This window comes from Cyanistes caeruleus, chromosome 6 (assembly GCF_971803275.1).
Source record: "Cyanistes caeruleus chromosome 6, bCyaCae1.hap1.1, whole genome shotgun sequence".
Lineage (NCBI taxonomy): Eukaryota > Metazoa > Chordata > Aves > Passeriformes > Paridae > Cyanistes > Cyanistes caeruleus.
Window position 1 is genome coordinate 29,831,190 of NC_141706.1, and position 27,274 is coordinate 29,858,463.

Here is a 27,274-nt window from a genome sequence, read left to right on the forward strand (position 1 = left end):
AGTAAATATCATGCTATCTGACCTCTTTCTTTCCCATGACAATTGCTAAGCTGCCCATACCAGGAAAATAAACAAAAAGATCACTATCATTATATCCTCATTTACCCAAGCACCTTATCTTCCCCAAGTCATTCCAGCCTTGGAGGTCAGGATTGCAAGTGTGCTGGTTTTGCACAACCCACGACAAACAGCCATGCTATTTAGTACTCTCACCTTGCAATGAGTATTGGTGGTGGCCAGGTCCCACATGAATAGCATCTGTCTTAGGCAGTCTATCTTAGATGCACATGGAATATCGATATAGAAATTGGCATGAAAACATAGGGCAAACACTGGATATAGACTATTAAGGGATGACAGGTATCTGCCTTTTCTGACCTTTAGTAATGTACATTAATTTGATAATGGAAATCAAAAACTCAGAACTTAATTGAATTAGGGAGTATCTATGCAAAAAGTTGGGTTCAGTTTTGTTTCAGTAAAAGACAAAGTTGTTGCTTATACTCTCAACTGTGATTAACTTTGAGGACAAGATAAGCATGTTTCCTCACTTTTTTAAGAGATACTCATGATGACAGCATAGGCAATGACCTGTCATGGGTGTCCACATTCCAGGGACCCCATGCTGGTAAAACTGAACAGAGGATTAGTCTCAGAAGAAATTAAGCAGAATGGTTTCTGATGTCCACTTTCTGACACAGCATTTCACTGTATGTGAAGGGCATCAGCAGAGTTATTTTTCTGGCTCTTATCAAATCTAGTGCACTTGCAAAGAAAGGCAAAACACCCAAGTACTGCTCTAGAGAAGTGGAAGATTTATGGCATGATCTTTCCTCTCTTCCTTCTGCAAGGCTCTCAGTCTTTCCTTTTTCCACCAATTGAATAAACATCACTGCAAACCCACAGCTGGTTCTTGGAATTGTGTCCCAAGTCACTGGGAAGAAGTCAAGAGGAGGCAGGCCAGCAAGATCTCCTAGTGTTCCTTGTACAAACGCTGCCCCGGGGGAAATTGCACTTGGGGCCTGGCGTTACAAAAAGAAACGCTGGCAGGCAAACTCCCTGGCATTTAGAAAACAGACGGTGTCATCTGAAAGGCTCTGAGGACTTAAAGATGAAGTCCGAATTATTCAGATAGAGGTTTTCAGAGGATTAGAAGAGTGATTGAAAACAGTTAGCAGGATCGGGCTGAAAGAATGCTGCCAAGGCGAACTGAGGTGATGCCACCCTCTAAGCCCAGGGAGAGTGACCCATGCCACTTTTACTAGGGAGACCACAGCACTTCACTTGGGTGGGAGCCGGCCTTGGGGAGCCTCCTGCTCCAACACACCTGGGCGGCTCCCGACCCTGCAGGTCAGCTGGCCGGTACAGCACACAGATGAACGAACTCACGGACAGGAGCCGAAATTCAGGGCTGGGTCGAGCGGGCAGCTCCTCCCAGGGCTGCCTCCCTCCCGCCCCCGCCACGAGGGGGATCCCGGCCAGGCAGACTTTCCTCAGTCCCCTCCTCACTCCGCGGCTCCAGGCCCACCCCGGTGTGGAGGTGGAGGGGAACGACGACGAGAGCCGGAGCTGCCCTCCCGGTACCCTCCTCCGACCCCACCTGCCTGGGCAGAGCCCGCTCCCGTTAATAGGATCAAGGGCCGGGCGGCGGGGGCGGGGAGGCGGGAGCCGTGCCGAAGCTGCCCCGCTGCTACCATCGGAACACCCCGAGCCCGGGCCCGCCCCACGGGAGCTGCTGGAGGCGGGGTGGGACCCTCTAGTCCCGAGGCTGAAATAGGGGGAGGGCTCAACCCGCGCCTCCCCCAGGTGGCCGCTGCCCGCCGACCGTCCCGCCGCGCCGCCTGTGAGGTAAGCGGTGGGGTCACCGCTGCGGGCTTCGCTACCCCGGGCACGGCGCCTTTCGGATCTGTGCTCCGTGGGGTGCTGGGGGTCCTGGCAGCAGAACCCATCCTGGTCCCGGCGCCGCCTTCCCGCGGCGGGCAGAGTGTCTCGGGACGCGCTGGCAATTGTGAGGGAAAACTTTCCTCATGGAAAGGGGGCGGGTGGGGGAGGCGGTACCCGGCTGGGCGCTGGCTGTGGGCAGGAGGGGACTGGGAGGCGGCTCGGCGCGGTTCGTCTGGAGGCGCAGCGGAGACCCCCGGTAGGTGCGGGAGCGGCGGCGCGCGGGGCTGGGAAGGGCAGCGGGGCTGCGGTCCCGGCGGGTTGTTCGTGAGGGGCTGGAGAAGCTCTCGCCGGAGCTTCGCTCTCTTTGCGTCTCTAAGCTTCGGTGGGTGCCCCGCCGCCGGCCTCTCGGGGCCGGCCCGCTGCTGCCGCCGCCCCGTCACTGGGGGCTGCCGAAGCTCCCTCTCCCTCCCTCTGGAGCCCGCGCCTCCGCTCTGCCGCGGGGACAGGGGCCTCTTTGTGCTGGATCCGCGCAGAGCCGCTTCCCACTCTGAAACCGGAGCCGCGGGCGCTCGCAGCGCCGTGGAGAGTGGGGATAAAGCGGCTCCAGGACCCCCTGGGGAAAGGGGCCGCACCGGGGCCCATGCTCGCGGGACTGCAGTCTGTTGTCTCGGGCGTCCGTATTGCCGGTCTGTGAGACGGAATCCGGGCAGCTGGATGGAGAAGTTCGGCAGATGGGACAGTTCTGTCCTTGTTCGTCCGCTTCCTCTCTTCTGGCTGCCGACAGCAGGGAGGGGAGGGCGAGGGGCATGCACCAGGGGTGCTGTCTGCGGCCGTGTCATCGGGCCCCTGGCAGGCTGCTGGGGTTACCGTGCCCTCTCCAGCCTAGGGCAGGAGAAAGCTGATAAACAAGGGAGGGTATTAGTGGGCCTGAATATCCAGTGCTTGAGAAGACAGTCTGATTTGTCACTGGGCACGGGAGGGGAGGGTTCCATGATCTCTGCAAAGCTATCGATAAGTGAAGCTAGCGTGGCCCAAACGCATTAACCTGTTCCACCACTTTCTGTGCCAACTATGTGTTGTTCTTTGCTTGCTTCAGTTCTTCAGGCATGCAAGAAGGCTCAGGGCTTGGTGGGGCGGGGGATGTTAACTGACCACTGCCAGACCCTTGTTCCTGGCCCTAGGAAATATTCTGGCCTTTTTGTTCACTCTCTGACCTTCCTTGTAAAACTGGTGCTCCCTACTTCCTGAAACTGGAAATGAACTTCCCTTCAAATCAACTGCCGGTCTAATTCACACACAGGAATTTCTGATAGGATGGTAATTGATTGCAGTACAGAACCCAAGCAGAGCCTCCCACTCCACCCTGGAATCGAAGTGTCAGTAAGAAGTCACTAAGCCTTACAGTGGGTGACTCAAGTCATTCTTGGGAAGGAATGAGAGCAGAATGCACAACTGCAGTGTGTGGGCTAAAATGACAGGGTCCAGATACTCCTTGCTCCAGGTGTGAGCTGGTCTCTGGGTGGAGTCAAAGTGGAGCTTCTCCCTATGAGTTGCATAACTGGGCACATTCTTTCATGCAAAGATTCACCTTTCCTTGAAGTCCACAATCTGCTTTGTGTGAGATGGAGTCTGCTTTGATAGTGTTTTGTGTAGTTAATGGTATTTATCTAGAAGTTCCCCAAAATATTTACTAGATTGTCCTTTGAGTTGCAGCTTGGAACAGAATGAATGTGTGAGCTCAATCAGCTGCCTGCAGCCTTCCCTATTCTATGCCTGGTCTATTGTATTGCTTTAATGGCTTTTTTTATTTTTTTCTTCTGACCTGTGTGTTTGAGCTTCTCTGGCTTGCCTGCACTTGTTCAAGTGAAGACTGTCTCCTTCTCAGGCTGTATAAAGCAGTAACTTCAGTGTGTCACCTGTGTACAGGGCTGAGAACAATTGCCCGCCTGGAACTCTATTATCAAATGTCAACAAGTGAATAGGCTTGTGTGTGACTGGACTGTGCCAAAATGCTGCAGCTCACTGGCAGACCCTGTGTGTAACCAAGTCATAAAATCCTGAAAATTTTATGGACCCAAATTAATTTCTTCACAGGATAATGACTGCTTTCAGTTGTTTTAGGTTTTTGTGGATTGTACAGGACCTAGCCTGAACCTTCTGGGCTTTCCCCAGATGATCATGAATTTCCAACAAAAAGAAAAATATATATCAGAAAATTAATATATATTTACATACATACATGCTTTTATATATATATATGTATGTATGTACAAGATCAGTAATACAATAATGGGACTATTTAGGAAATGCAAAGCTGTAAGAATGCCTTCATTACCACATTGGGGTGATGTGAGCTTCTGTCAGAACTCATGATATCAGCAAGCATGGCAAACACTGAATATTCTTTATTCTGGCCATCTTAAGGGCTGGAGATTATTCAGTTGTTTGAACCATTTGGTCTATGTCATGGCTGACATCCAGGGATTGAACTGGGGACCTCAAAAGCTAAAAGTGTCTGCTTGTAGCCTGAGTGGAAAAAGCTATACTCTTGATCAGAGAGCATTAATAAACTGCCTCTATGTTTGCCATCAGCTGATCAGTGATCTGTGAATTTGGGCTGCTCTTGAGAGTTCATGGGGAAATGTCTAAACAATAGGAGAGCTGTTTAAGCCCTTTAAGGAGCTCTTATCTTTTTAAAACAGACTTTGTGATCAGGCAAGCTGTTTTATCACTAGTTATTCAGTGCGATGGGTGTAGAGGGTACTCTGTGAGAGGCAACTGTGACAGATAGATTAAAAAAAGCCTTAATATTTTAGTCCAAGACTTTAGTGGATGGGTTAGAAAACAGTGACTATTGTATGTGGAAATTTTCACGAAGAATTTAGGATTTTGCTCTTTGACAAATTGCAAAAGAACTTGACATCCTTGGAGCGGTTAAGAAGCTGTTCAAGTGGTAGCTTTTTGCCATGCCTTGCAGCATGGTGATCCCTGTAATTTAACATCAAAATGCACTCTGACTGGGCACAAGTTTTTCCAGCAGCACAAAGGAAAATGTCGGTGCAAAAAACCTGGTGCATCCTCTGCTGTAATCATCCAGCTTTGTTTCAGTGACTGGTACATTAATCTCAAGTTCCTTCATGCTGAAATGTGGGCTGAAGCTGGGCACTTCTATAAGGCAGTAAATGTGACTGGCATCCTAATCACATTGAGCCTTCACTGGTTTCTCCTTGCTGTGAACAGGACGATGGGAATGAGTCTTTCAGACTTGCAATAGTTGGAATTTGTGTGTTAAATCTAGTGATTGTCAGTGGGCACTGTCGTTTGTTGAAAAGGCATGTGAGAGATCTCCATGGTACCGGGGGCCTGGATCCAGAGGCATTAGGTTTGTGGGGGATTTTATGCTCTCTTAATAGGTGACTGTGGTAGGATTCTATTTATTGCAACTAAGTTTTTCCAGGCTAGAGGAGTTAGAATTGCTGCAGGCAATCCAAAAGTAACAGTGCTAGCAAGTCTTCATCCTCCTCAGTCCTGTCCCTACTGGGAGCTTGACCAAGCTATGTCTCTCCTGTTTGCAGGAAGATACGATACTTGCCTTCTGGGCTCTCAGGGATGTAGTCAGTCCCTTCAGTCACCTACAGGTGATTTTCTGTTGGTAGTAACTTCCTGCCATCCCTCACTACAGTACCCCTGCTGCCAGGCCAAACCTCTCCCACTCCTGAGGGTGCTGAGCTGCACCAGCTGCGGTACTGCAGTGCAGAGCTCTGAACTGGCCTTGCTACCTTTTCTGACAAGGGCAAGAAGCTTCCATAGAGGATTGGGAGAAGAGGTAATATATTTCACTTCTTGAATGATTACAGGTATTTATTTCTGCTTATTGATGTTTTCAGTCAGCTCTGCCTTGTACGAGGATGGGTGAGCTGTGGTAACCCATGTGAAAGCTTGCTGTTGACTCCAGCAGCTTCTACTCCAATGCAGGCAAACAGCTAGGGTTTTGAGCTGCTTCAGGAAGCATTGCAGGGAAGTAAAGCCCACCGGATTGCTTTGCTGTGCTTCTGTTTTTTTTTTTAAAAGCCTTCCAGTGTTCCTTCCTCACATGTCAGGTGGAATCCTGAGGACCAGAAACTGAAATCATTCCTTTGGGCAGTGGACTGAGAAAGTAAATGACATTCCAGTGATGCTGAACATGAAAATCTATCCTGTCACGTGTGCACTTTGGGCTGATTGCCCCATTTGCCCTGTGTTCTCCTGAAATATTTTGAATAACATTTGGAATATTAAGTGTTAATAGTCCTGTTTTTCAGCCTGAGATCCAAAAATTTATTTTAAGAGGCACTACTGATACTAAGGAGCGGATTCTGTGCAGATACTATGAAAGTAGATAAAAGTTGCTCCATGACATGCAGGGCAATGAACTTCAAGAGGAATGTGTGAAGTATTCATGGCCTTTCAGTAGAAGAATTTCAGCCTTTCAGTACTTAAAAGGAACTTATAAAAAAGAGGGAGAGCAACTTTTTGCATGGGCAGATGGTGATCAGACAAAGGGGAATGCTTTTAAACTAGAGGAGAGATTTAGATGTTATGAAGAAATTCTTTACTCAGAGGGTTGCTAGAACAGGTTGCCCAGAGAAGTTGTGGATGCCCCATCCCTGGTAGTGTTCAGGGCCAGGTTGGATGGAGTTTTGAACAACCTGGTCTAGTGTGTGGCATCCAAGCCCATAGACATGGAACTAAATGATCTTTCTGTTCCCTTCCAACCTAAACCATTCTATGATTCAATGAAGTATGAGTTTCCATAGTGCATGCCAGTTCCTAATGACTTTCCTACTTCAACCTTGTTACCTGTGTGTATCTCTGGGAAATCTGTTGGAAAGGTGTATGAATGTGTTTAGAAGTGGAATACCTCCAAAGTGGCTGATCTGCCAAATATTCCTTGAACCAGGAGATGTTATGAACGGAATACAAGTTCTCTCCAGTCCACAGAGCAAATGATGCTTTCTTTTCACATGTTTGGTTCCATAAAAGACTATGCAAAGTGACTCTGTGTAACAGCTACTCTACAGTCCTTCCATTTCATATGGTGTTGAAATCTGCCTTAAGTTGCAGTTGTTTTTATGCTCTTTAGATTTTCCTGCAGAATAAACGTAGCTCTGTTAACAAAATGTGAAAAAAGAGCCTTGCTGTCAAGTGGAGAAACTGGTCACACCTGGAACAGAAGTAATGGGTGTGATGCTTTAACCTCATTCTTCTTTACCATAAGAGATGCCCTAGCACTCAATCTTACCTTATTCAGCTCTCAGTTCAAGGAGTTGGTTGTACTCCCTTCTACAGACTGTTTGGGACTCAAAACTCTGCAGGGAACTGGATGAACTTCAAAAATGCCTTGAAGATGATCTTTCATGTTTTTGTCTCCATTATATGAATATTTGGAAGGAAAGTATTCACATAATAAGCAGTTTTAGTAAATCAGATTTTACCATGTAAAACCAGAAATCTATTTGATGCAGCCATAGATAAAGAAATGCAGTACTTTGAAATAATTTGCCATAAGATTGCCACACACTTGGTCTGAAGGACAAATTTCTTGCCAACTCTTATCTCCCATTCCCCTTCCTCAAAAAGCAGCCAGTGGAAAAGACAACTATTGGTAAAGGAAACCCAGAAGTTGCAGAACTGTGGATGAGTTAAAAACTCACTGTGGCTTCCAAGTGGGAGAAGGGAGCAGAGAAGGCTGGACACTTCTGACTGCTGTGCAGTCTAGTGAAGCAAGAAACCACCAGAATCTCAGTGTTAGAATGGAGCTAACTGGCTTGTGTTTCCCACAAAGGTTGTTTGATTGCATTGACTACAGTCTGCTTCCTTAGGACTTCCTAGTGGATTCATGTAAACTTGTTCCCTGCTCTTGGCATTGCAAGGTGATTCAATCACAGGAGAATAATCCAGTGGCAGGAGCTTACTGGAGTTTGCTGCCTTACCACTTCCCACCCACAGCCACAGGAAACATCCCTGATCACCACTTCCCATTATTTCTGCCTTCCTTACTCAGGATTAGATGAGTCCAGGGCATTTTATTCTGTTTGGAGCAGTGTTGTTCACGTAAAGATCCAAACAAATCAAACTTCTTACTCCAAGCCTAGTTGGAGAGGGTAGACTGCTCCAACCTGCTCCTACAATAACTTACCAAGTTCCAGGCAACTGTATTATAGGATGGACTATTGATCTTACCAGTCAATAAGTGTAAGAAAAAACATTACCACGTAAAATGTAGATTAAATCCTGGAAAATGTTTGCATTCAGTGTGGATTGAGACTGCTGAAGAGGAATGTACTAACTTGCACTAGAGCTTTAAGCACCTGTTTATTAGTGATTTAGGAAGAAAGAACTTTCAGTTGTTTGGGGTCCCATCTGATGAACAGGAAGGTGCATATATTTGCTGGCAAGCTCGGTGTTTGCTTGCAGAGACTGATGCAGCAGGGTGGGAAGTACCCTGGGAAATATCCAGCATACAAGAAGCAAACAAATGAAGAGGCCAGGAAGTGGAACAGTAGGGATTACAGGTTCTCAATATCTGCCTGGGTTAAAACCTTGCCCTGAGAGAGTGGTAAGACAGAGAGTGTGAGAGGTGGAAAGTGGGCATGCTGTGACTAATGAGTGGAATAGGAATGATGCTGTTCACAGGTCTAAGAAAGCAGCTAGGGTAGTGCTGTTCCTGGTAATTTTTATGTGTGTATGGCTTCTTACTAACTGGCTGCTGCTGCTGCTAAACACACAGACACAAATACATGTTTAAATTATTCCAGCAACCATTTGGAATAAAAATGAACATAGCCTATTGCCCTGTTTGAATATGGTACACAATGGTTCAGTCCCAGCTTCTTCTCTCCTTCATCTCTGTATTTGAGATAATAATATATTTATTTTAATACAAAGAACAACTGGGGGAAAACTGTAGCATGTACCTTGATATCCCACTACATTACTTCATTAGCATTGTCTCATACTGTCATGTTAACCAAAATAGATCTATGTTCCTGTAATATTAAAGATCCTCTACATCACATTGGAAATGAAATCAATTTTTTTTTTTCCTTTTCTTGGTGAAACAATTTTTTCCTGGTAAAGCTATGTCAGCCAGGAATCTTAACCCCTTAATCACCAGCAATGTATTAGTAGCAGCCTGTCCTGTAGCCTTGGCTGCTGACAGGGAATAGCTAATAAATGTAGAAAGAATTGAGTTCTGCATGAATACTATGAAAACACCTTGGGGTGGCACATGGGGAATGTCTGTCACCAGTATATTAGCTTGGTCTGAATATGAAGACTAAGCTAAAGAAGCTGTGGTCTGGACTGAGGGGGTCAGCCCTTCAAGTGGAACAGGATCTTGCCTGTGTTTTAGTACTTTGGTATAATCATGGAAAAATTTTGCTAGTGGACAGTCACATGATCTCTAGATCCTTATGGGCTGGGAGATGGGCTTCTGTTACAGGCTTGCACAGAGCTAAAGTGACCTCTGTGTGTAGTTACTGTTCTGCCTGGTGTCTCTCTGACCTTTCCCTGGCTGGAGAGATGAGCTGAAATCTGGCTTGAAACTGTATTAGACAGCTCTGGCAGGCTTCAGTCCTTAGGGAGAGGCTGGGAAACACTGGCTTAGTCCCTTTCCCAGTCAGGTGACTGCTGAGGGCGTGACACTGCAATAAGATAAATACCTCTAAGGGAAGTTTTGGAGGATCTTCATGTTACTTGGCATCCTTTCTAGCAGTAGACAAGAACTGTCCCCTCTTCAGAAAGGAGAGTATGCCTGTAAATACCAGACCTCCTGTATAATGGCAGTGGAGAGCACATTACTGGGCATCATCCCAGTTACTGGTTCAGACCTACTGGATGTGCAATTCTAGAAATGGTGAGTCTGGAAAGGACATCCTGTCCCATGCCCCATTTTGTTCTCTCTGTTGGGGACCTTCCTAGCTCTGCTGTACCAACAGCAATTGAGTTTGTTGCACTGCTAGAACCTCCTGGCTTCAGCTCTCTAGTTTCATTCTGACAGGTTAAAAGGAAAAAGGGATTTCAAGTTCAACTTAAAAGGGATTTCATGCTTGTCATTCTATAAGGGGAGGCTGCCATCTTTTTGTGTATTTGGATTGTTCAGTTTGAAACGTTTATTTGACATGTAAACCAGAGTGCCAGTGGTTTTGGAGGGAAAAAATATGTTGACCACTGTGTGCTGTACAAAAATATAGCCAGGGAATCAAACAAATTGGTTGCAGAAAGTATCAAATTTCTGCTTTGTGGTGGTAGTTGTCTTGAGGTGGGAATTAGTAGCAATCTATTACTGAGTAAAACTTTTGCTTAGCTTGGCTTTAGCTCCTATATAGGAATTGATCCGTAATAAAAATGTGTCTCCACCAAAGCCTCATTCACTAGATAAACGCAACAAAATTTGTTCCTACGTATGTTTGCATCCAGCATTTGCTGTTGTAGTTGGGAAAGGGAAGAGGAGTTGGGCAGAAGGCCTTGTCTGGTGCAATATGCAAGCTTTGTTTCTGTGGATGAATTCAGGCAGGGCTGCAGCCCTTTAAGCCCTTGAGAAGAGTTGAGAGGCTTGATCTTGGGGATCTTAGGAAAACATTTGCTCACAAGGATTCTCAGGAGGCAGTCAAGCAATGCATAGAAGTGTGGTGCCTTGGGCATTTGGAGGCTGGAAGTATTGGAATGTGGTGTAGATGGAAGAGAATTTCTGTGGTTTACCTGCCTGAGGGAAAGCTTTCAATGGAGAAGAGCTATTATTACTTTTGGATCTAGAAGTTTTCTTTGTGGATCAGGACCCTGTTGCACAGATGCTGTGAAAGCGTGAAGCAACAAGGTACACTCTACAAGGCATAAAGGGTTTCACATGTTTTTGAAGGGGAAGGTTTTAGCCTGACATTTTTGTCTGAGGGCAGGGATCTGTGGTCTGAGATGTGTCCCTTACTGGATCATGAGTGAGAGTGGCTTAAAGGTAGGAACAGTTCTATCACAATGAGCCTTCTGGTATTTTCCTGAGTGGAGCTCAGTAGCAGTGAGACAGTCGTGAGCTATTCCACCTTTCTGCAACTAAAGAACAAGAAGCATTTTTTGATAACTTAATAGGGAGTTGATAGCAGGCGTGGCCTAATAATTATGTTGGCTCCTAAATGAGAGCAGGTATGTGGGGGAAGAAGGGAGGTATCTTTCCTAACACAGCAAGTGGAAATAGTCGTAGCTGTTATTTGCATGGTTCAGTTTGCTTGATGTTGCTGATTGTAGTGGTGTCTGTGATGCCTTTATCTGTAATCCTCTGGAGGTGTGAAATGAATAGCAATGTGGTCTCTCCCTCTTCTTCAGAGACCTCATCTTGTAGGAGTTGCAGTGAAGTCTTAAGTAGCTCTTAACTATGAGAGATGATAAAGTGGGAAGGTAGGAATAAACATTCCTTTGCCCTGCAAATATGAATTTTCTAGATAGCCTCCTCTTAGCAGAGGTGGCAGTGACATCAGGAAGAGTCTTGTATGTCGTACTAGCCACCATAAAACTCTAGTCGGCCAATATAACTCCAGTATGTTGCTCATACTATACAGGCTCTGCCAGCACTCCTGAATCATTTGGTGGCTTTGCTAAATCTGGCTTTCCATGAGGTATCACTGTCATCTTTGTCATCTTTGGCACATACATTTACCTTTCCCATGAAACTCGGGTTTTCCCTGCTCTCAAACCCTTATTGGTTCACACCACGTGGTATTTCAGGAATAGACAGGCATGAAGGGGTGGACTATCTACTTGCTCTTCTAGGGCTCACTCAGGATGACAGCAGCAGCTGTTCTTTTCAGCTCCTCTGTGCAGTACTAAGTACCTTCCCTATGTCTGCATGCAGATCCATTTTGATCTGCTGACTGACATGGGCTCATGAAGTATGTAAAGTCCAGAAAAAGCCCAGCAGGAAAGGGTCCTTCTTGTTCTTTGACCTTTTTGCTTTTGCCAAACTGGATTTTTCTGGATTTTTATAAAGGCTCTACAACTGCTGTGGAAATACATACTCAACTGACTGCTACTCAGGTCATGGAGATTAATCTGTAGAAATATTATACCACTTCATTGTATTTTTCCCTCAGCTTCTGTGCTGATGACTACAGTAAAGCCTTAGGCTGTGGCATATTTTGCCACCTGATATTACAGATGCTGAAAAATCATATGAGCTCAAAAGCAGGTTGAAGAAATGAATGGAAGAGAAATCTGTTGAGTGCTCATTCATAGGTGGCATATCCAGCTCAGGGAAGTTCCTGTCAGCAAGTGGTTAGAGGCTTGGAGAGCATGCAGGGAGGCATCATGTATGCTCGTTCTGTTGTCAAAGCAAGGGAAGGTATCTCCTTTTGGCTGCTGTCTAGAAAGGCTATGAGGCCACGATAAACCTTAGTCTGATCCAGCACAGCTACTATTATATTTCAGAGCCTATTAAGGATAGTAAATCTGGTTGACTTGGTAACTCATGAGAAAGCAAGAAGATGTGACTCCAATTCCAACATGGAAACCGCAGAAAGAATGGATTCAGGTTTGGGATGTTTGTTTAGCCTGGCTGTCCCTCAAATGAACAAGCATATACCGCCATACAACAGCTTTCCACATTTACCCCCCCAAATTCTAGTACCATGCAGTCAGCCTGAATTGGAAACCAGAGATGGAAGGCATGTTTGTGATTCATTGCTTCCTGATAAAGTGGGGATGGGGGAGTAGAGTGGAAAAAGTGATACAGTATTCATGTGTCATATATAATTGATCTATGTCTTCATCAGGAGAAAGAAAGGATGGGTTTTAGATACACTTTTACATAACTTCATTGAGGTTCTTTTTTAATCATAGCAATTTCTGAAATGTTTAGTCTGGATTTACTGGGGACTACTTGGAAGACTTACAGGGTTTTTGGTGAGCTTTTATCCAGTGACCTGGACTACTCAGAGTCACAACTCTTCCCCTTCAACCTCTTGCCCGCCCCTTCCTCACCAAAAGTCTTTAATTTACAATCACCCAGTCTGCTATTCTTTCCTTCCTTAACTTTCCCTTCCTTCTTTCATTTCTTCTCAAAATGGTCTTATCATCTAGCTAAAAATCCCACTTCCAGGTTTTGCAGTTTCTACTCTCAGCTGCCCAAACTTTCCAGTCTCAGCTGAGTGCTTATTGGTGACTGAGATTTTTTTGCTGGTCTATAGTTGAGGTTTTTTGGGTTTTTTTTTAACGAATGAACTTTTTACATTGAGGTAAATCCCTAGGGATGTAAGTGTGAGATAAACAAAAATGCCTTATTCTGCCCTTGCTTCTCTTAGCCTTTGTAGACCTTTTACTTCTGTTTGCTCGGTGCAAATCTGGTGACAGTTACCTGTACCATATAGCAAAGTAAAGTATTTCTGAGAATGTGATGGGAACAGCTTACAGAAGCAAGGGATAAAAAAACTCTCCTGCTCTAGAGGGCCACATCCTACCAGTGCTGTGTCAGGTGCTCTGCTACTAAAGGGACTGTAGACCAGAATATGCATTCTGGTAAGTTTTGGTGGCTTTTTCTTTTTTTCTTTATGTAGAATTATGAAGTTCTTTGACTTGTGTATAAATCTTCTTTGTCTTTAGTTAAAAAAGACTGGAAAAGGTATGTATGTCTCTTTCCCTCTTTCTCCCAAAGGCAGCTGTGTGTCAAAGTATATGCAGGGCATGGAGGTGGTAGGGTTTGCTAAACTGGACACTGTCCAGAGAGGGGGGACCAGGCCTCATGTGGGGTGCCGGGGGTGCGTGCTTATTTTAGGCCTTTCTGGCCCAAGCTGTTCCCAGTGCTCAGCTGTTGTGATGCTACCTTTCCTGCACAGTGCTGTCAGCCACCCCAGTGTTTCTATTTTAGCTCTCTCTGGGGCTAGATCTTGTGACACAAGGATTTGGCATCTCTCCTACGTGCTGGAACATGGCATCTCTGGAGGCACAGTGGCTGCAGCTGCTATATCGAGGGTGCCCCTCCTATGTAGCTGGTAGAAAAGGGACACCCCTAGGACTGCAGTGCATCAGAACAGGCATCATCCCTGCAAAGGAGTGTCTGACTGTGTCTATCTCTGTCTCTTTCAGTCCTTTTTCAGAGTCTGAAGAGCTTGAGACACACTTGCTGGCTTCCCACTGCTCCCCTGCGGCATCTTTCACCTTTCAGGTATGTAGTTACTGGGGCCAGGAGTAGAGTTGCATGCCCTGGAGGCTGTAAGATGGCTTTGCAGACAGATGACAAACGGTGGGGAAGGAGGACAGGGACAGCTGGTAGCATGGTGGAGGAATTAATTTTTCAAGGTTCATGTACCTGAATGTCATATCCCATTTAACAACTTGCTTCAGTGCCTGGAATTCAGCATTTCCAGCCTTCTGAAGAAGGCCAGAGGAACAGCATTAATATACTTCTGACACACTTCGTGGGATGACACTGGGAAAACATAGCCAAATGTTGGAAATCGCTTCACTGTGCGGCTCATGCCACCAAGAAGGATTAGCATGAGGTGGGAGATGGACTCTTGACCTGATCTTCATCTCTGCTGTGTACTCTGTGGGCTGGCACAATGAGCAGATACCTCTCTGGGGTGTGAGAGAAGCTTTTTATAACTAGGAATGTGCAAGAGGAGAAGTGACAGCAAAGGCCATGCATGCTGCATTAACCTGGGCTTGTCTGGAAAGAACTGGGTTTGTCAGCAAGTGACTGGGCTTGAGTCCTGTTACTCCTTCTCTCATTCTTGCACAAGAACAACCCTGAACCTCTCCCCAAGGAATTCATAGTGTTATACCACAACAGGAACAAACTGGCAGTGCAGGCTAGCAACAGGGGAATGGGCAAAAGTTCTGAGACAGCAAAGAATGAGATGAACCTTTTATCTTCCAGCCTAGATTTTGAGCCTAATGCAGTGAGTGTAGTGAAAAGCACAGCTGTGCAGGGATGTTTCTAGGGATGCAGTGCTGCTGGGTAACAGGCATGTGTGCTGCACTGCCCTTTGGCTGGGTATGCCCCAGCATGTTTCTGTACTTCTGCTCAAGCCCAGCTCAGCTGGTGGGCAGCTTATAGGGCTCCTCCCCATTCAAGACATGCCTGCCTGCTGACTGCTCAGCCTTGTTTTCCCCAGTCAGTTGTTGTAATCCTGTAATCCTGAGTCATACTGGGAAGCTGGAGTCATCTCCATTGACACAAGACTTATTTAAAATCTTTCACGGCAGATTTTAAATAGCTTTAGCTACCTCAGTTTCTGTTACCCTCTTGAGGACCTTGGTTAAGAAAGGAATCTCTGCAGAAGTATTTGGTGCTGCTGAAGAGTGTTGGATTCATGAGCATCTCTGATATCTGCACAGCCAAGGTTTGGCAAGATTGTCTTCTACAACTTCCTTTCCCAATGTGTTACAGGCCTGCCAGGGAGGCCTCTTGTCTGCAGGGAGGGAGGAGGCCAGTTCAGCCCTGGGCATCTCTGCTGGACCTTGCCATGTGCAGCTGGAGGGGCACTGATGACAGTACCTGACTGCAGGGCAGCAAGTTGGGCTCCTCCAGCTCCAAGAGTCATTGAGAACTATGCTCTCTCCAAAGGCTCAGCCAGCACTATGTTTGAAGTCGCTTTTCTCTCTTCTCAGGTTAACTGAAATCTGCAAACATTCTCTGCTGCAAGAAAAAGAGGGTGATGTCATCAGAAGATGATGCTGGCGGGGAGGCTCCTGGGGGCAGTTTCTGGGAGGTAAGGAAGGATAATTGGAGTGTGAGGGAGGTTAGGAGTGTCATCTTACCACCCACTGGTGGAATTAGGTGGTTGAATTCCAGGTCTGTGGGTGACATGTTGCCCTTGGGGAGTGGAAGGGAGGAGCTATGGGAAGGTTCAGTACCATGCTGTGTGTTACTGCAGGGAGTAGTGTCTCTTTCTTCCACAGATACTGTGGAATGAGAGTTCCTTGTTCAGCTGAACACTGATCTGAGCAGTGGGAGAAGCAAGCAGAGCATCTCAGCTTCTTCCTCCAGTGCAGTGTCTGCCTGAGGCTGCCAAAGGAGGGTCTGGGTCCAGATGCTGGTTTCAGAAGGGCCTGTGTGTCCTCCCTATGCAATGATGGACCTGCTGTTGTCTGTATTGACGGAATGTGACAGTCAGTATGGTATAAACAATAATGTTGTGTGAACTTTCAGGCTGGAAACTACAAGCGGACAGTGAAACGTGTGGATGATGGGTACCGGCTCTGCAATGACCTTATCTCCTGCTTCCAGGAGCGAGCCAAGATAGAGAAGAACTATGCCCAGCAGCTGACAGAGTGGTCCCGTAAGTGGAGGACCAATGTGGAGAGAGGTAAAGCTGGCATATTAGGCTGGGAACAGGAAGCAATCATTGCACTCCCCTCTTTGAGTGTTCCTTTATTGAGGTGACAGTTTCCTTGAGGGACAGGCTTCCCTTCCCCAGGAAGGGGGTGACTTTCTTGGATGTCTTTTTTGTGTGTTTGCCTGTTTTTGTAGTCAGTCCTCTGATTCACTTGGAGAGGTGTTCTCTTGTCATGTGCTTGGTTATCAAAAAAAGTAAATCTGTGTGCTTAGTTTGGCAAGTCCTTGGGCAGTCCATGTCTTAAGTCAAGCTGGAGATACCCTGCTTTTAAGGATGGCTTAGCTGTATTCTCCTCCGGTCTGAGAATAACTACTAATGGTGTGATTTAGTGGCAGTGTGCTCAAACTGATAGTGTTTCACAGAGTAACAGAAATCAATGGGACAGATGTCCCAAAGGACCTACTGGTCTGTGGAGCAGCAGCCTAGCCTCAGTCATGAACTAATGTTGCTGTCTGTTCTGAAGCTCAGGCCAGATTTGGGAAGAAAATTTTCTACAGAACCCTTCTCCTAGCAGGCTCCATCTGCGACAGCTGAGGCTGCCCAAAGAAATGCCGGTCTCATCCAGCTCTAAGAGCCAGTCTAGATGCTGCCTGGTGGGACTGTGGAGACCAGTCAGTGCTGACTTGTTTGGTGGGGCAGACTTAGGAAAGTGACTCCATACTGATAGATGTATGTAGGAGGAAAAGAATCTGCATTCCCTTCTGTGGGCAGTAGGTATAAGAGCCCTTCTGGTGCTTGTTCCTGCAGGTCCGCAGTATGGTACTCTGGAAAAAGCCTGGCATGCCTTCCTGACAGCTGCAGACAAACTGAGTGAAATTCACTTGGCTGTACGGAACCACCTGGCTGGTGAAGATTCGGATAAGATCAAGGCCTGGCAGAAGGAGGCCTACCACAAGCAGATGATTGGAGGCTTCAAGGAAACAAAGGATGCAGAGGACGGGTTCCGCAAGGCCCAGAAACCCTGGGTGAAGAAGATGAAAGATGTAAGTGAAATGTGAATGGGAAAATAGAAATAAGAGTAGTTGAGCTGGCTGCCTGATTTCAAGAGCCACTGGGCAAACAAACTAAGTTAGCCAGAGTAGAGAGAGGGAGGGATGTCTCGAGGGTCTCTTGTTCTTTTGGTTTTATAAGTTCTTTCCCATATGGGAAAAGGTTCCCATTTGGTAACAGGTTCTGTATTCCTGCACAGCAGGTGAACACTGAAAAAGAGATCATTTGAAGGTACCTCTTCCCAGTGGACCATTGTTTACTAAATGCCAAATTTGCATTCTTGTTAGGTTGCTGCAGACTCTACCAAAAGTTAACATGTCTCCTCTGAGTATTGGAAGATCAATGTGGGCAGGATCATGGCTTTTTTTGCCTCCCTTTTTCTACAGGTGGAGACTTCTAAGAAAAACTATCATGCTGCCCGGAAGGAGGAGAAAACGGCCCATACAAGGGAGAACCATGCCAAGGCAGACTCATCCGTCTCACAGGAGCAGATGCGCAAGTTGCAGGAGCGCGTAGAGAAGTGCACTCAGGAGGCTGAGAAGGTGTGTGGGTGGGGGGGGTCACAAGGATACTCCTTTCAAGGAAGAAGCATTGGTGGTAATGTCCCTCAGTGAAATGACTTGGCTGAAGCCTTGTAAGATGTGAAATCCCATCATCTGAGGTCTTAGTGAGCTAGACTGAGACTTCAGTAACTAAGGTCTTGGTCTTTGGAGTTAGGCAAGATCCTAATTTATAAATAAATTTAAAATAAGAAAGGAAAAAAGTGTAGGGGATTTGGTCCAGGGGTGGAACCTGTAGAGCTGAAGACTTGGGTACCAAAAATAGCTGATTGATCTGTCCACAAGAGAGAAAGTGTGGAAGGCCCTCTATGGAGGAGAGTAGCAAGGAAGAACAGAAAACCTGCAAGAATACTAGGAGTGCAATGAGCTGGGCATCAGCTGTGACATTTCTTCTTATTTCTTTGGTGTGTTCATTTAGCAATGCAGGGGGGAAAAAAGCTTGTCAGTCCCAAGCCAGAGTAGGGAGCGTTGCTACTGCCATCAGGGCAACACATCTCACCATTGCTGTGCTCCTGCTACAGTGCAAGGATCAGTATGAGAAGATGTTGGAAGAATTGAACCGCTACAATCCCCGCTACATGGAGGACATGGAGCAAGTGTTTGAGGGCTGTCAGGAAGCAGAGCGCAAGCGATTGTGCTTCTTTAAGGAGATGCTTCTGAATCTGCACCAGCATCTCAATCTCTCCACCAGTGAAAGGTACTGTCCCTGATGCAGAGGGGAATTCTGCCAGCCTGGAGTGCTTAGGCTCTGGTGAGGTGCTATTACAACCTTGTCCCCAGCCCCTCTGTTACCACTGTCCACCCCGCAGCGGGCAGGGAGGCTGGGGAGGTAGTTTTAGCTTGCCAGATGAGGCCCTAAAAACAAGGCTCTTTCCCTTTGCTGAGACGGCAGTTGCAGTTTTATTCCTTGAGATCCTTCGGGGTGAGATGGCAGGAGGGGAAAAAGGAAGAGGTATCTATAGACAGCTCTTTTTCAAGGCAGGAGAGAGGGGTGTGTGGGAATTTACACAACCAATAAGGGGACCTGGGGAGAACAAGATAAGGGAAAGAACTTAAAAGTCTACATTTTCGGGGGTACATTCTTTGGGTCATACCATTTTTCCTAACTGCATTACAACAGTGAGGGGTGCCAATTCTGGTGTCTCTGGAAGCTGCTTGCTTGCATCAGCCAGATCTTGCTCCTTCCCCTTTCAAGTGTATCTTAGCACTGGCATTTGGTCTCTTCAGAATGACCAGTGCTGGGGTCTGTGATTGTAGACAGTGCCAGGTTCCCCAGAAGGATTTTCTGCCTTTGAACCCTTCCTTTTTCACTCCTGTCCAGTACTGTCCTGTGTATGTTTTCTATCCTATGAAATTCCTCCACGTTGCTATATGTCTTACCAGGCTAAGGAGTGTAGCTCTGTTGCTACTGATAACTGATGGTTATTCTGCCCATTTTGCCCTTAATCAGGAGAGCTTTTCTCAAATAGTGCCTGTAAGCCCACAGGTTGCCCCAAGCGAGGTTGTGCAGGGGTAATAGGTGCAGCCAAAAATCTTCTGTGCCCCTTTTATGGTAGAGGCAACAAATCTGAGCCACCTTCTGTCTGTGTGCAAGAATGCACTGAGTTATTTCAGTGCTCATTTAATGAGCTGTGCTGAGAACTGCCACTTGTGAGGCACTGCCACATCAAACAAGCCTGTCCCGTTTGCCAGGCTGACTCTCCAGTAAGGGAAGCTGTGTTTTCCTAGGGTGAATAGGTGCTGCTCTAGCATCCTTAATCACATGGGATTGAGGATGCTATGTAATTGTGCATGAGGTTAATCTCTTCCTTCCTACTTGGCTTTTGGGAAAACTGCTGAGAGATTTAATTACTGGTGGCTCTGTCTGTTTTGGTTGTAGCTTTCATGCATTGTATCGGGATCTCCACCAAGTCATCATGGCTGCAGACAACCAGGAGGACCTGAAGTGGTGGCGCAACACTCACGGACCGGGCATGGCTATGAATTGGCCTCAGTTTGAGGTGGGGGTAGCTCTGTAGAGTGTGTTATTGCTATTTCCAAACAATTAGCTGCTTATCTAAAATTAACTGGAGATTACCAGTCTTGTGTTTGAAAGACTATGTCTTTGCTCAGCAGGCTTGGGATGTTGAGCCCTTCTGAAATGTGTTGCAAGCTGTCTGCTGCCCAAAGGGGCACACACAGGCTGCCAAGCTATACTCCAACCATCCAGCTGCAAGGTCAAAGAACAGGAGGTGGTGCTCAGGGCTTTGGGACAGCTTTCTGTTGTATTTTCTCACAATCTCTCTTGTTGCACCTTGGGATTCAACAGAAATGGGCCTGCTATACCAGCAAGGCTATTGAGCTGACCAGTTCAGCTGCTACTGAAATACAACCTGGTCTTCTGTTGTTCTATGTTTCTTGGGCAGAAAAGATGCACAGAACTTTTCTACCTGGGTGGCTTGATGGTATTACTGGTTTTCCCTGGACAGGAATGGTCTCTTGAAACACAGAGGCAAATCACCAAGAAGGAGAAGAGTGGCAAGATGGCGGACGATGTCACACTGACCAGCATTTTGCCTACACGAGATGGTGTTATCTCACAGACCCCTCTGCAGACAAGGTAAAGGCTGAATTCTGGGATACAAAAGTACAGTCCTGCCTAGAGTCATGAATGAGTTGGATTGATAGGAGTAATCTCTTCCCTAATTTCCTGTCTGTTGCCCATGGCCTTACCTGTGGCACTCTGGAAAAGACCATGTAGAAAATGCAGTTTAGGGCAGCTGTTTGCTTTTGGGTTTGTTTTGTTGGGTTTTTAGGGTTTTTTGTCTAGCATGTTCTGCCTCACAAAGTGCCTTCCTGGTAAAGATCCTTCTAGTAACAAGATTTAGTCCAGTCTGACTAGTGCTGTCTGATTCTGGCATGTATTTCCCCAGTTCTTCCACCCAGACAGGGTGAGAACAGTTGGGAGTTGTGTGATTTCCTAAATGAAAGCAACAAATTCTTGCCGTTTCTCCCTGGTATGGTGCTGAGTAGTAACTGACAAGTTTGGGTATAGCTGCTTCCCTATCAAGGAAGCAAGCCTGGAGAATTGGGAGAGGCAGAACAGACTCATCCTACTGTTCCAGTAGCTGTCCTGCTTTAAAAGGTAGACTGGCCAAAGTGAACTGATCAGAGAAGAATGGGGATACAGAGATTTTTCAAGGCCACTATTGTATTTCACAGTCAATTGGATTCAGGGGCCCTATTTGCCAATCTACAGGTTTTCCTATCAAGAGGAGCAGAACAGCCTCTTCTATGACACCCTGAAGGCACCAACCCATGTGAAGTTAGTATGGAACATAGCCTTTGCAGGGCTTTTTGGGTTCCAGGTGTCTGTACTCTGGTGCTCTTCCCCTCTGCTCTTTTCCCTGAGTTGGAAAACATAATTCCAGACATCTCTTCAGGATGCAAAACATAGCTTTTCCTTTCTGTCTTATTCTTGGCTGGAATAACTCTGGATGCAGCTGGGTTCTCCAGTTAGGACTGGCCTTCCTTGTGTGAGAGGGTCTGCTAGAGTAGGAGGTCATGAAGAGTGTGCGTGTGAGAGTGAGTTATATTCCTGGCCCTCAGGGTTCTAATGCTGGGGTGCTTTCAACAAAATCTAGTAGCTCCTGAGATCTCTCTTCCCTGCTTGCCTTTGCCTTGACTTTTGGGCCTCTTGCACCCTCTCTATAGCAGAGCAGTCTCAGGGGGAGTCAGTGGTGCATGATTCAGGGGGAGGTGGGTGAAAGATCAATCTGCTAACAACCATCTTTTCCCCTCTCACCTTCCACACTCAGCGGAGGGAAGGAAGACATTTCAGAGTGGTCAGATGAGGACACTCCCAAGAAGTGCCTGGATGCCAATGGGCACGAGGAAGATCTAAAGGTACCAGGTGTACGGGTACGAGCACTCTATGATTACACAGGACAGGAGGCTGATGAGCTGAGCTTTAAAGCAGGTACAGAAGCACTAATCTCTTACTAACCTTTCACTGTCCTCACTTGGGCTCACTGAATGATTGAAACACTCTGTAAGAATCAAATGTGCACTTGAAAACTGACATTTATTCTTCCCTTGGTCTGACCACTGCCAGCTCCTTTGAGGTGGGTGGCACAGTGGGAAATCCATTTTTTTCCTAGACCAGAAGGTAGCAAGGTTGCATGGAAAGAGACTAGGCCTTGGTCAAAGTGCAGGGAGAGCAGACCCCTGCCTCTTCTTAATATAATCTCATTTATTCTGAATTGTCTTGAACCTTCATTAAACGGTTCTCCTTTGCACCATTGATATAAAAATTATATGGGTGTTCTGGATTGTGTTTTCAAATAATGTGAAGATAGATGTTTTGGGAGAAGCTCACTTGACTGACATGTACTACTGAAGGCACAGGTCAGCTGGCAGAAAACAGCTGTGCAAACTATTGCTCAAAATGGGTGTCTTTAGAATGGAGATCCTGGCTTGCAGCAGAGGATGGAGCATTGAAGCAAACAGACCTTTCCCCTTTTTTTCCTTTAGTTAAATTTAAGTTTGTATGTGCCCCCCTCTAATCTTCAAGTGGACATTGTGATCTTGGGAGTGTTTCTGATCTTGCTTGTTTTGAGTTTTACATGGTATCTCTATGTTATACCTCTCCAAAACACACCCACTGAAAGTCACTGAAGTCCTTCAGTAGCAGAGCCTTGTGCTTGAGGCCAGTATCTGTGCTGCAGTGTTACCATACTAGTAAACTTCCTAACACTAACTTTTTGTTTTGAAATACCCTGCAATATGGGTGCTCTAGAACTTGACTTTGTTCTTTCTTTCCACTCAGCAGATGAAATGGGTATTACTAATGACTTGTTAGATGTAGTCATCTCCTTTTTGAATCTGCTCTGAGCAACGCATACCAGTAAGGCTTCAGCTTAACAGCAGTGACTTTGTGAGACTCTGCCAGTGTGGGATGTGCCTATCGATGCAGTCACACCTCCCTCTCTGGCAGAAGTATGACTTTCTACTGATGGAGGAAGGGATCGTTCTGCCTCTTCCCAAAGTAGATGTGTTAAAAGTCTTTCCTGGTCATAGTCTGAGAAATCAGTTGATTTCATGCCTTACTGGCCAAACCAGACACTCCATCATGGAACAGGCATTTTGGGTCCTAACAGCCAGAGCTTAGCAGCTTCTTGTATTTCCTTCCCACTTGCCTATCAGAGAAGCCACTAAGAAAAAAATGTCTCAGATCTGTCTGATCATTCTGGCTTGTAAGCATGTTCCTTAGGGAGAGAAAAACAGACAGAACTATAGGGCACAAAAGATTTCTGATGCTGAGCAGAAGAAGCAAAGGTCTGTTTAAGTTTCATGGCCGAGGTGATAGTACTGAGCATAAATATTGAAAAGATCAGTTGCCAGATTCTGGCTTTGATTAAACTGCATTATCATAAGGGTGTTGATAAGGGGAGAAGAGTGTGATGATTGAAACCAATAGTCTTGTTTTTTATCAAGTCATCTTAGGTGGGTAAAAATACCATGCTACCTTTCTCATGGCTGTCTCCTAATTACTTCTTACTTTTAGGTGAAGAACTAATGAAGATTAGTGAGGAAGATGAGCAGGGCTGGTGCAAGGGCCGACTTCTCACTGGTCAAGTTGGACTCTATCCTGCTAATTATGTTGAGAAGGTTGGATCATGATTGCTGCTGCCTTGCCAGTGCCTCACAGCCATACCAGCATCTCCTGCAGAGGTCACTGGGTCATTCCTGGCCCCAGCCCACCTTTGCAGTATATCCAGCAGCTTCTGGACTTTAAAGGCACATATTCCATGTAACTAATGCTTCATTTTAAACATCTAGAACTGTAGGGATTTTCTAAAAAATAAACAAGGATGAATAAAGACTTTTCTGAGCACTACAGTAGCATAGGAGTGCAGAAAGAAACTGATCCTTTTGACTTGCACTCAGATAAGGAGGTAAGTGTTTTCATAGAGCTTTATAAAAGAAAGAAAGCACACTTCCTTGACTTCAATGCACATGCATCCATAGGGTGTTGAGGTCTTCCCTGCCTCCAGGCTTCCTGTTCAAGGAATTTTGGATATGCAGAGTAATAGAGAACTATTACTATAGTTTCACCTTTTTAGCTCCATCAAGCTGACTGGCAGAAAGCCCTTGATTCTCACAGGTCTCCTATAAGATTTCAGTATCCCTCGCCTGAAAGCTTGTTGACTTCCTTGGTAAGGCAGATGGTAGAAGTGATACAGCTTCAACCTGAACATCCCTTTTCACTGCCCTCATATTTATTGGGATAACGCCAGGAATGGATGATAGCATAGCTGAGGCACAGGAGCAAGAAGCTTCTGTCTTGCATGGTGTGGCTGTTCAGGCTAATGAGTTGTGAACAGAGACCTGTTGTGCAGCAAGTTGGAGTTGACTGAATGCTGCCTGAGCTAAAATAGGCTTTGACACATGCTGAAGGCTGGTTTTAACAAAATTACAGGCACGTTCCAGTGCTGTTCTGCTTAGGATTCCTAAATTCACTTGTGTATGTTGGGATTTCTAATGCATCTAGATTATTTTTGCTACACCTCTCTTCAAGAGCACTTAGTGCACAGCCAACACCCTCTTTTTTTTCCTTGCCAATGTCTTCTTGACTTACATAGGGGTAGAAGTGCATTCCCTGCTTTGCAAAGACCCCTGCACTGTGATGAGGGTTACACTGTGGAAGCTGCTGGCTGGCTGGCACAAAATACCTATAGAGGGGTAACTCCCCTTTTTGTTCTGAATTGCTGCAAGTGCACTTATGCCCGGTTGTTAAGTGCCATTCAGCAGGAAGGATGTATCTCAGACATCTTAATCTCACCTGTTCTTCTGCCTTTGAAAGCCTGTGAGGCTGCTGGGAAGAGCTAGCATCCTGATTGTAGTGCTCTACATATTCCAGTGTAGGGACTGATAAGCCCAAGAGCTTGAGGGAACAAAAAACTGGAAAAGCTCCTGTTGTTGGAGAAACAAAGGCAAACAAGCAGTTGCTTAAAAATGACTTGGTACATCTGCTTGAAACTGCTGCTGAAATGCATTTTGAGTTTTTAGTAACCTTCTGTAGTGACATTCTGGCCCAGCAAGTGGGAGTGACCTGGCTAAGTCAGACTCACAAAACTCAGTCGAGCCTCCACCAACCACTTGGGGTGAACTGCTTCAGAGCTGCTTGGAAAATGGGTGCTACACATAAGAAAGTCTGAAGTCATGGGTGAACATTGGGATTAAATGTGTAAACACAGTATTGGGTTAACAGCGGCTAGTAAGCCAAAATGTAGACTGAAACACAGGAGGGGATGGACATATTCAGACACTTAATTTATGAAGATTAAAGTATCACAAACATCTCAATGCCTGGCTGACAACAGAAATTAAGTTTTTACAGCGTACTGGATGCCTTGAAGTGTAGTCTGCCATGGACAAAGAGATGGGAGACTAATGCTATTTAGTGCTTTTGTGAGACCACAGAAACTAACAGTTGAAAAGTTTTGCTTGAAATAGCCCTAGCACTGTACTTTATGAATGGGGAAGAGGGGTGCAAACCAAAAGAATAAGGATGAAGTGTTTTGCTCAGTCTACTATGTCATTTCTCAATAAAAGAGAAGGTATTTCCAAAAGGCAATTAAATATCTAAGCAACATGCATTAAAAATGCCTGGATTTTGCTATGAATTTAATTAGTATTCTAGGTTCAATATATGAAGATGTCTCTAAGCTTATGCCATGTAATTAGAGGTGTTGGTATATAAGCACTTGGCTTTATTTAAAGATCCAGTCTCTGCTTTCAGTTCTGTGTCCCAAGTAAAAGTATCATTAGTGTAGAGCAGTAATTGCAAGTGTTCCACTTGCTGACCCACAATGGAATGATTTGTTGCTCCTTTATCCTAGCACACGGGAATGTGAAGAGAGCCATGCCTGTCAGGCTTCTGACAGAACTGAGACTAAAACAGCACTAAAATGAGCTGAGATGGCCTATAAACAATACTGAAGTTTCTCTGATTAACCTGCATATTTCAAACATTAATGTTAGACCTTCATTCAAGGTCAAAAAATGGTAGAAGGGAGCTACAGAGGATAACATGGAAAATTGACTTTAACTCCTGAGTTTTAGTCAGGCTGTAATCAGGGATGGAGCTAGGTGTGGCCAGAACATGCTAAAGGACAGAAATGTCCAGCAGACAGAACTTCTGATTACAGTACAAATAACCTGAAATTCCACAGGACAAAGTCTGAACAGACTTGTTTGTCCTAGGAAAACATGACCACCTGATTATAGTGGGCTGCTTGAAGGTTTCCAGAAATAGTGACATATTGCATCTTACGTGAACAAGTTTCCTAAGGAATGTTTGTACATCAGAAATTCCTGCCAAAAGCTGAAGTAATGGACAGCAGACAACACACTGAGAATGAAAAATTGCTTGGCTGGACTATACCTCACAAACAGGCATGGCACTTAGTCCTGGCTACCCAAAACCATCTGGATTAGTAAAAGAGAGTCTGTGTAGTAGAGATCCAGCTGGAGGGAAGGAGGGGAAAAAAAAAAAAACAACCCACATCTAATGATTTTATACTAAAGTAATAGCTCTGTCTGGATACTTGGTTTTCCACAGAAGCAAATGAGGTTTTGTTAACCACAAAGGTTCTAGCTGAAACTTGCCCTCCATGCCATGCCAAAAGTTTTGTGTGTGAGCAGAGACATATACACATAAACTAATTGCTGTGCCTGAATTCCAGAAGGCCCATGAAGCCTGTTCTTCCCCCACGGTTTTTGTAAATAAAATACAAATGCATCTCTGTGCCTGATGGGCAACACAGTGAATAATTATTTTTTAATAAAGCCATTTCTTGTGGAAAGCCCATACACCTGTGGTTAGCAGATAATTCATTTGGTTCTGGCATCTTCCTGGAAACGAATTTTGGAAGTATCATGCAAAGCTTGGATTTCCTGTTGATGAATTTTCTAGGAAGAGGAAATTAAAATTTTCTATGATGGATCACACCCATTTCCCCTAAGTAGCAGCTGAGCTTGCCTAACCCAGTAATGGTTTTGCCCTGTAGGCAAAATCTGGGTCACAGAGCCCACTGGCCAGCTGTGCTGTGGGATGGCAGCTGAGTTGTGGTTAGCCTCCAGCTCTGGCTGGCACTCCCACAGCCCTGCCTGGAGCTTGGGGCCATTGCTGCTTCAGTTTACTTTCCATCCCACTTCCCCTCCCCTGCGTCCTTGTAGCTGTTTTGCTTGGCACTAAGCACAGGGGCAGGTGCAAGTATGTGGCAATCCTGCACAGAGATCCATCAGTGTTGTTAAAAACTGTCCTGCACCGCCTCTGCTCCTGCCGTGTTTGCAGGTCCGGCCCAAGGCCACAGCTGTGAGGCTGTGGAGCTCAGCTCTGTTGTCTCCCACAGGCTCCCCTGACTGCAGAGCAGGCTCTGAGTGAAGTGGAGCTGCCTTGGTTGCCTTTGTGGAGCCATTGTGGAGCTGCAA

The 27,274-nt window shown here is 45.8% G+C and overlaps 2 protein-coding genes across 22 annotated transcripts in view; one reads left to right on the forward strand and one right to left on the reverse strand.

The window, feature by feature from the left end:
- DDB2 (damage specific DNA binding protein 2) overlaps positions 1–27,274 on the reverse strand; it is a 50,718-nt gene that overhangs the window by 15,967 nt on the left and 7,477 nt on the right. Inside the window, exon 1 of one of the 9 annotated variants that reach the window (XM_086893619.1) lies at positions 1,605–1,845. The exons of 3 other annotated variants lie outside the window; for them this stretch is intronic. The gene's annotated coding sequence lies outside the window, so the exon portion shown is untranslated. Of the gene's footprint in view, positions 1–1,327; positions 1,846–27,274 lie in introns of those variants that run through there. 5 more of the 9 variants (XM_086893625.1, XM_086893631.1, XM_086893627.1 and 2 more) reach the window with 5 other exon arrangements.
- On the forward strand, positions 1,606–26,653 carry PACSIN3 (protein kinase C and casein kinase substrate in neurons 3). 13 transcript variants are annotated; one of them, XM_086893636.1, is made up of 14 exons: positions 1,752–1,848; positions 13,993–14,071; positions 14,251–14,408; positions 15,115–15,251; positions 15,520–15,620; positions 16,061–16,217; positions 16,995–17,230; positions 17,624–17,779; positions 18,319–18,494; positions 19,677–19,797; positions 20,266–20,396; positions 21,036–21,101; positions 21,595–21,755; positions 23,343–26,653. In XM_086893636.1, the coding sequence occupies exons 5-14, from the start codon at positions 15,567–15,569 to the stop codon at positions 23,456–23,458; spliced, it is 1,374 nt and encodes a 457-aa protein (XP_086749762.1). In that variant the 5' UTR covers positions 1,752–1,848; positions 13,993–14,071; positions 14,251–14,408; positions 15,115–15,251; positions 15,520–15,566; the 3' UTR covers positions 23,459–26,653. The 13 variants fall into 13 exon arrangements, with proteins under 13 accessions (XP_086749766.1, XP_086749759.1, XP_086749762.1 ...); XM_086893638.1 differs by having other exon boundaries at positions 1,835–2,140; XM_086893643.1 differs by lacking the exon at positions 21,036–21,101.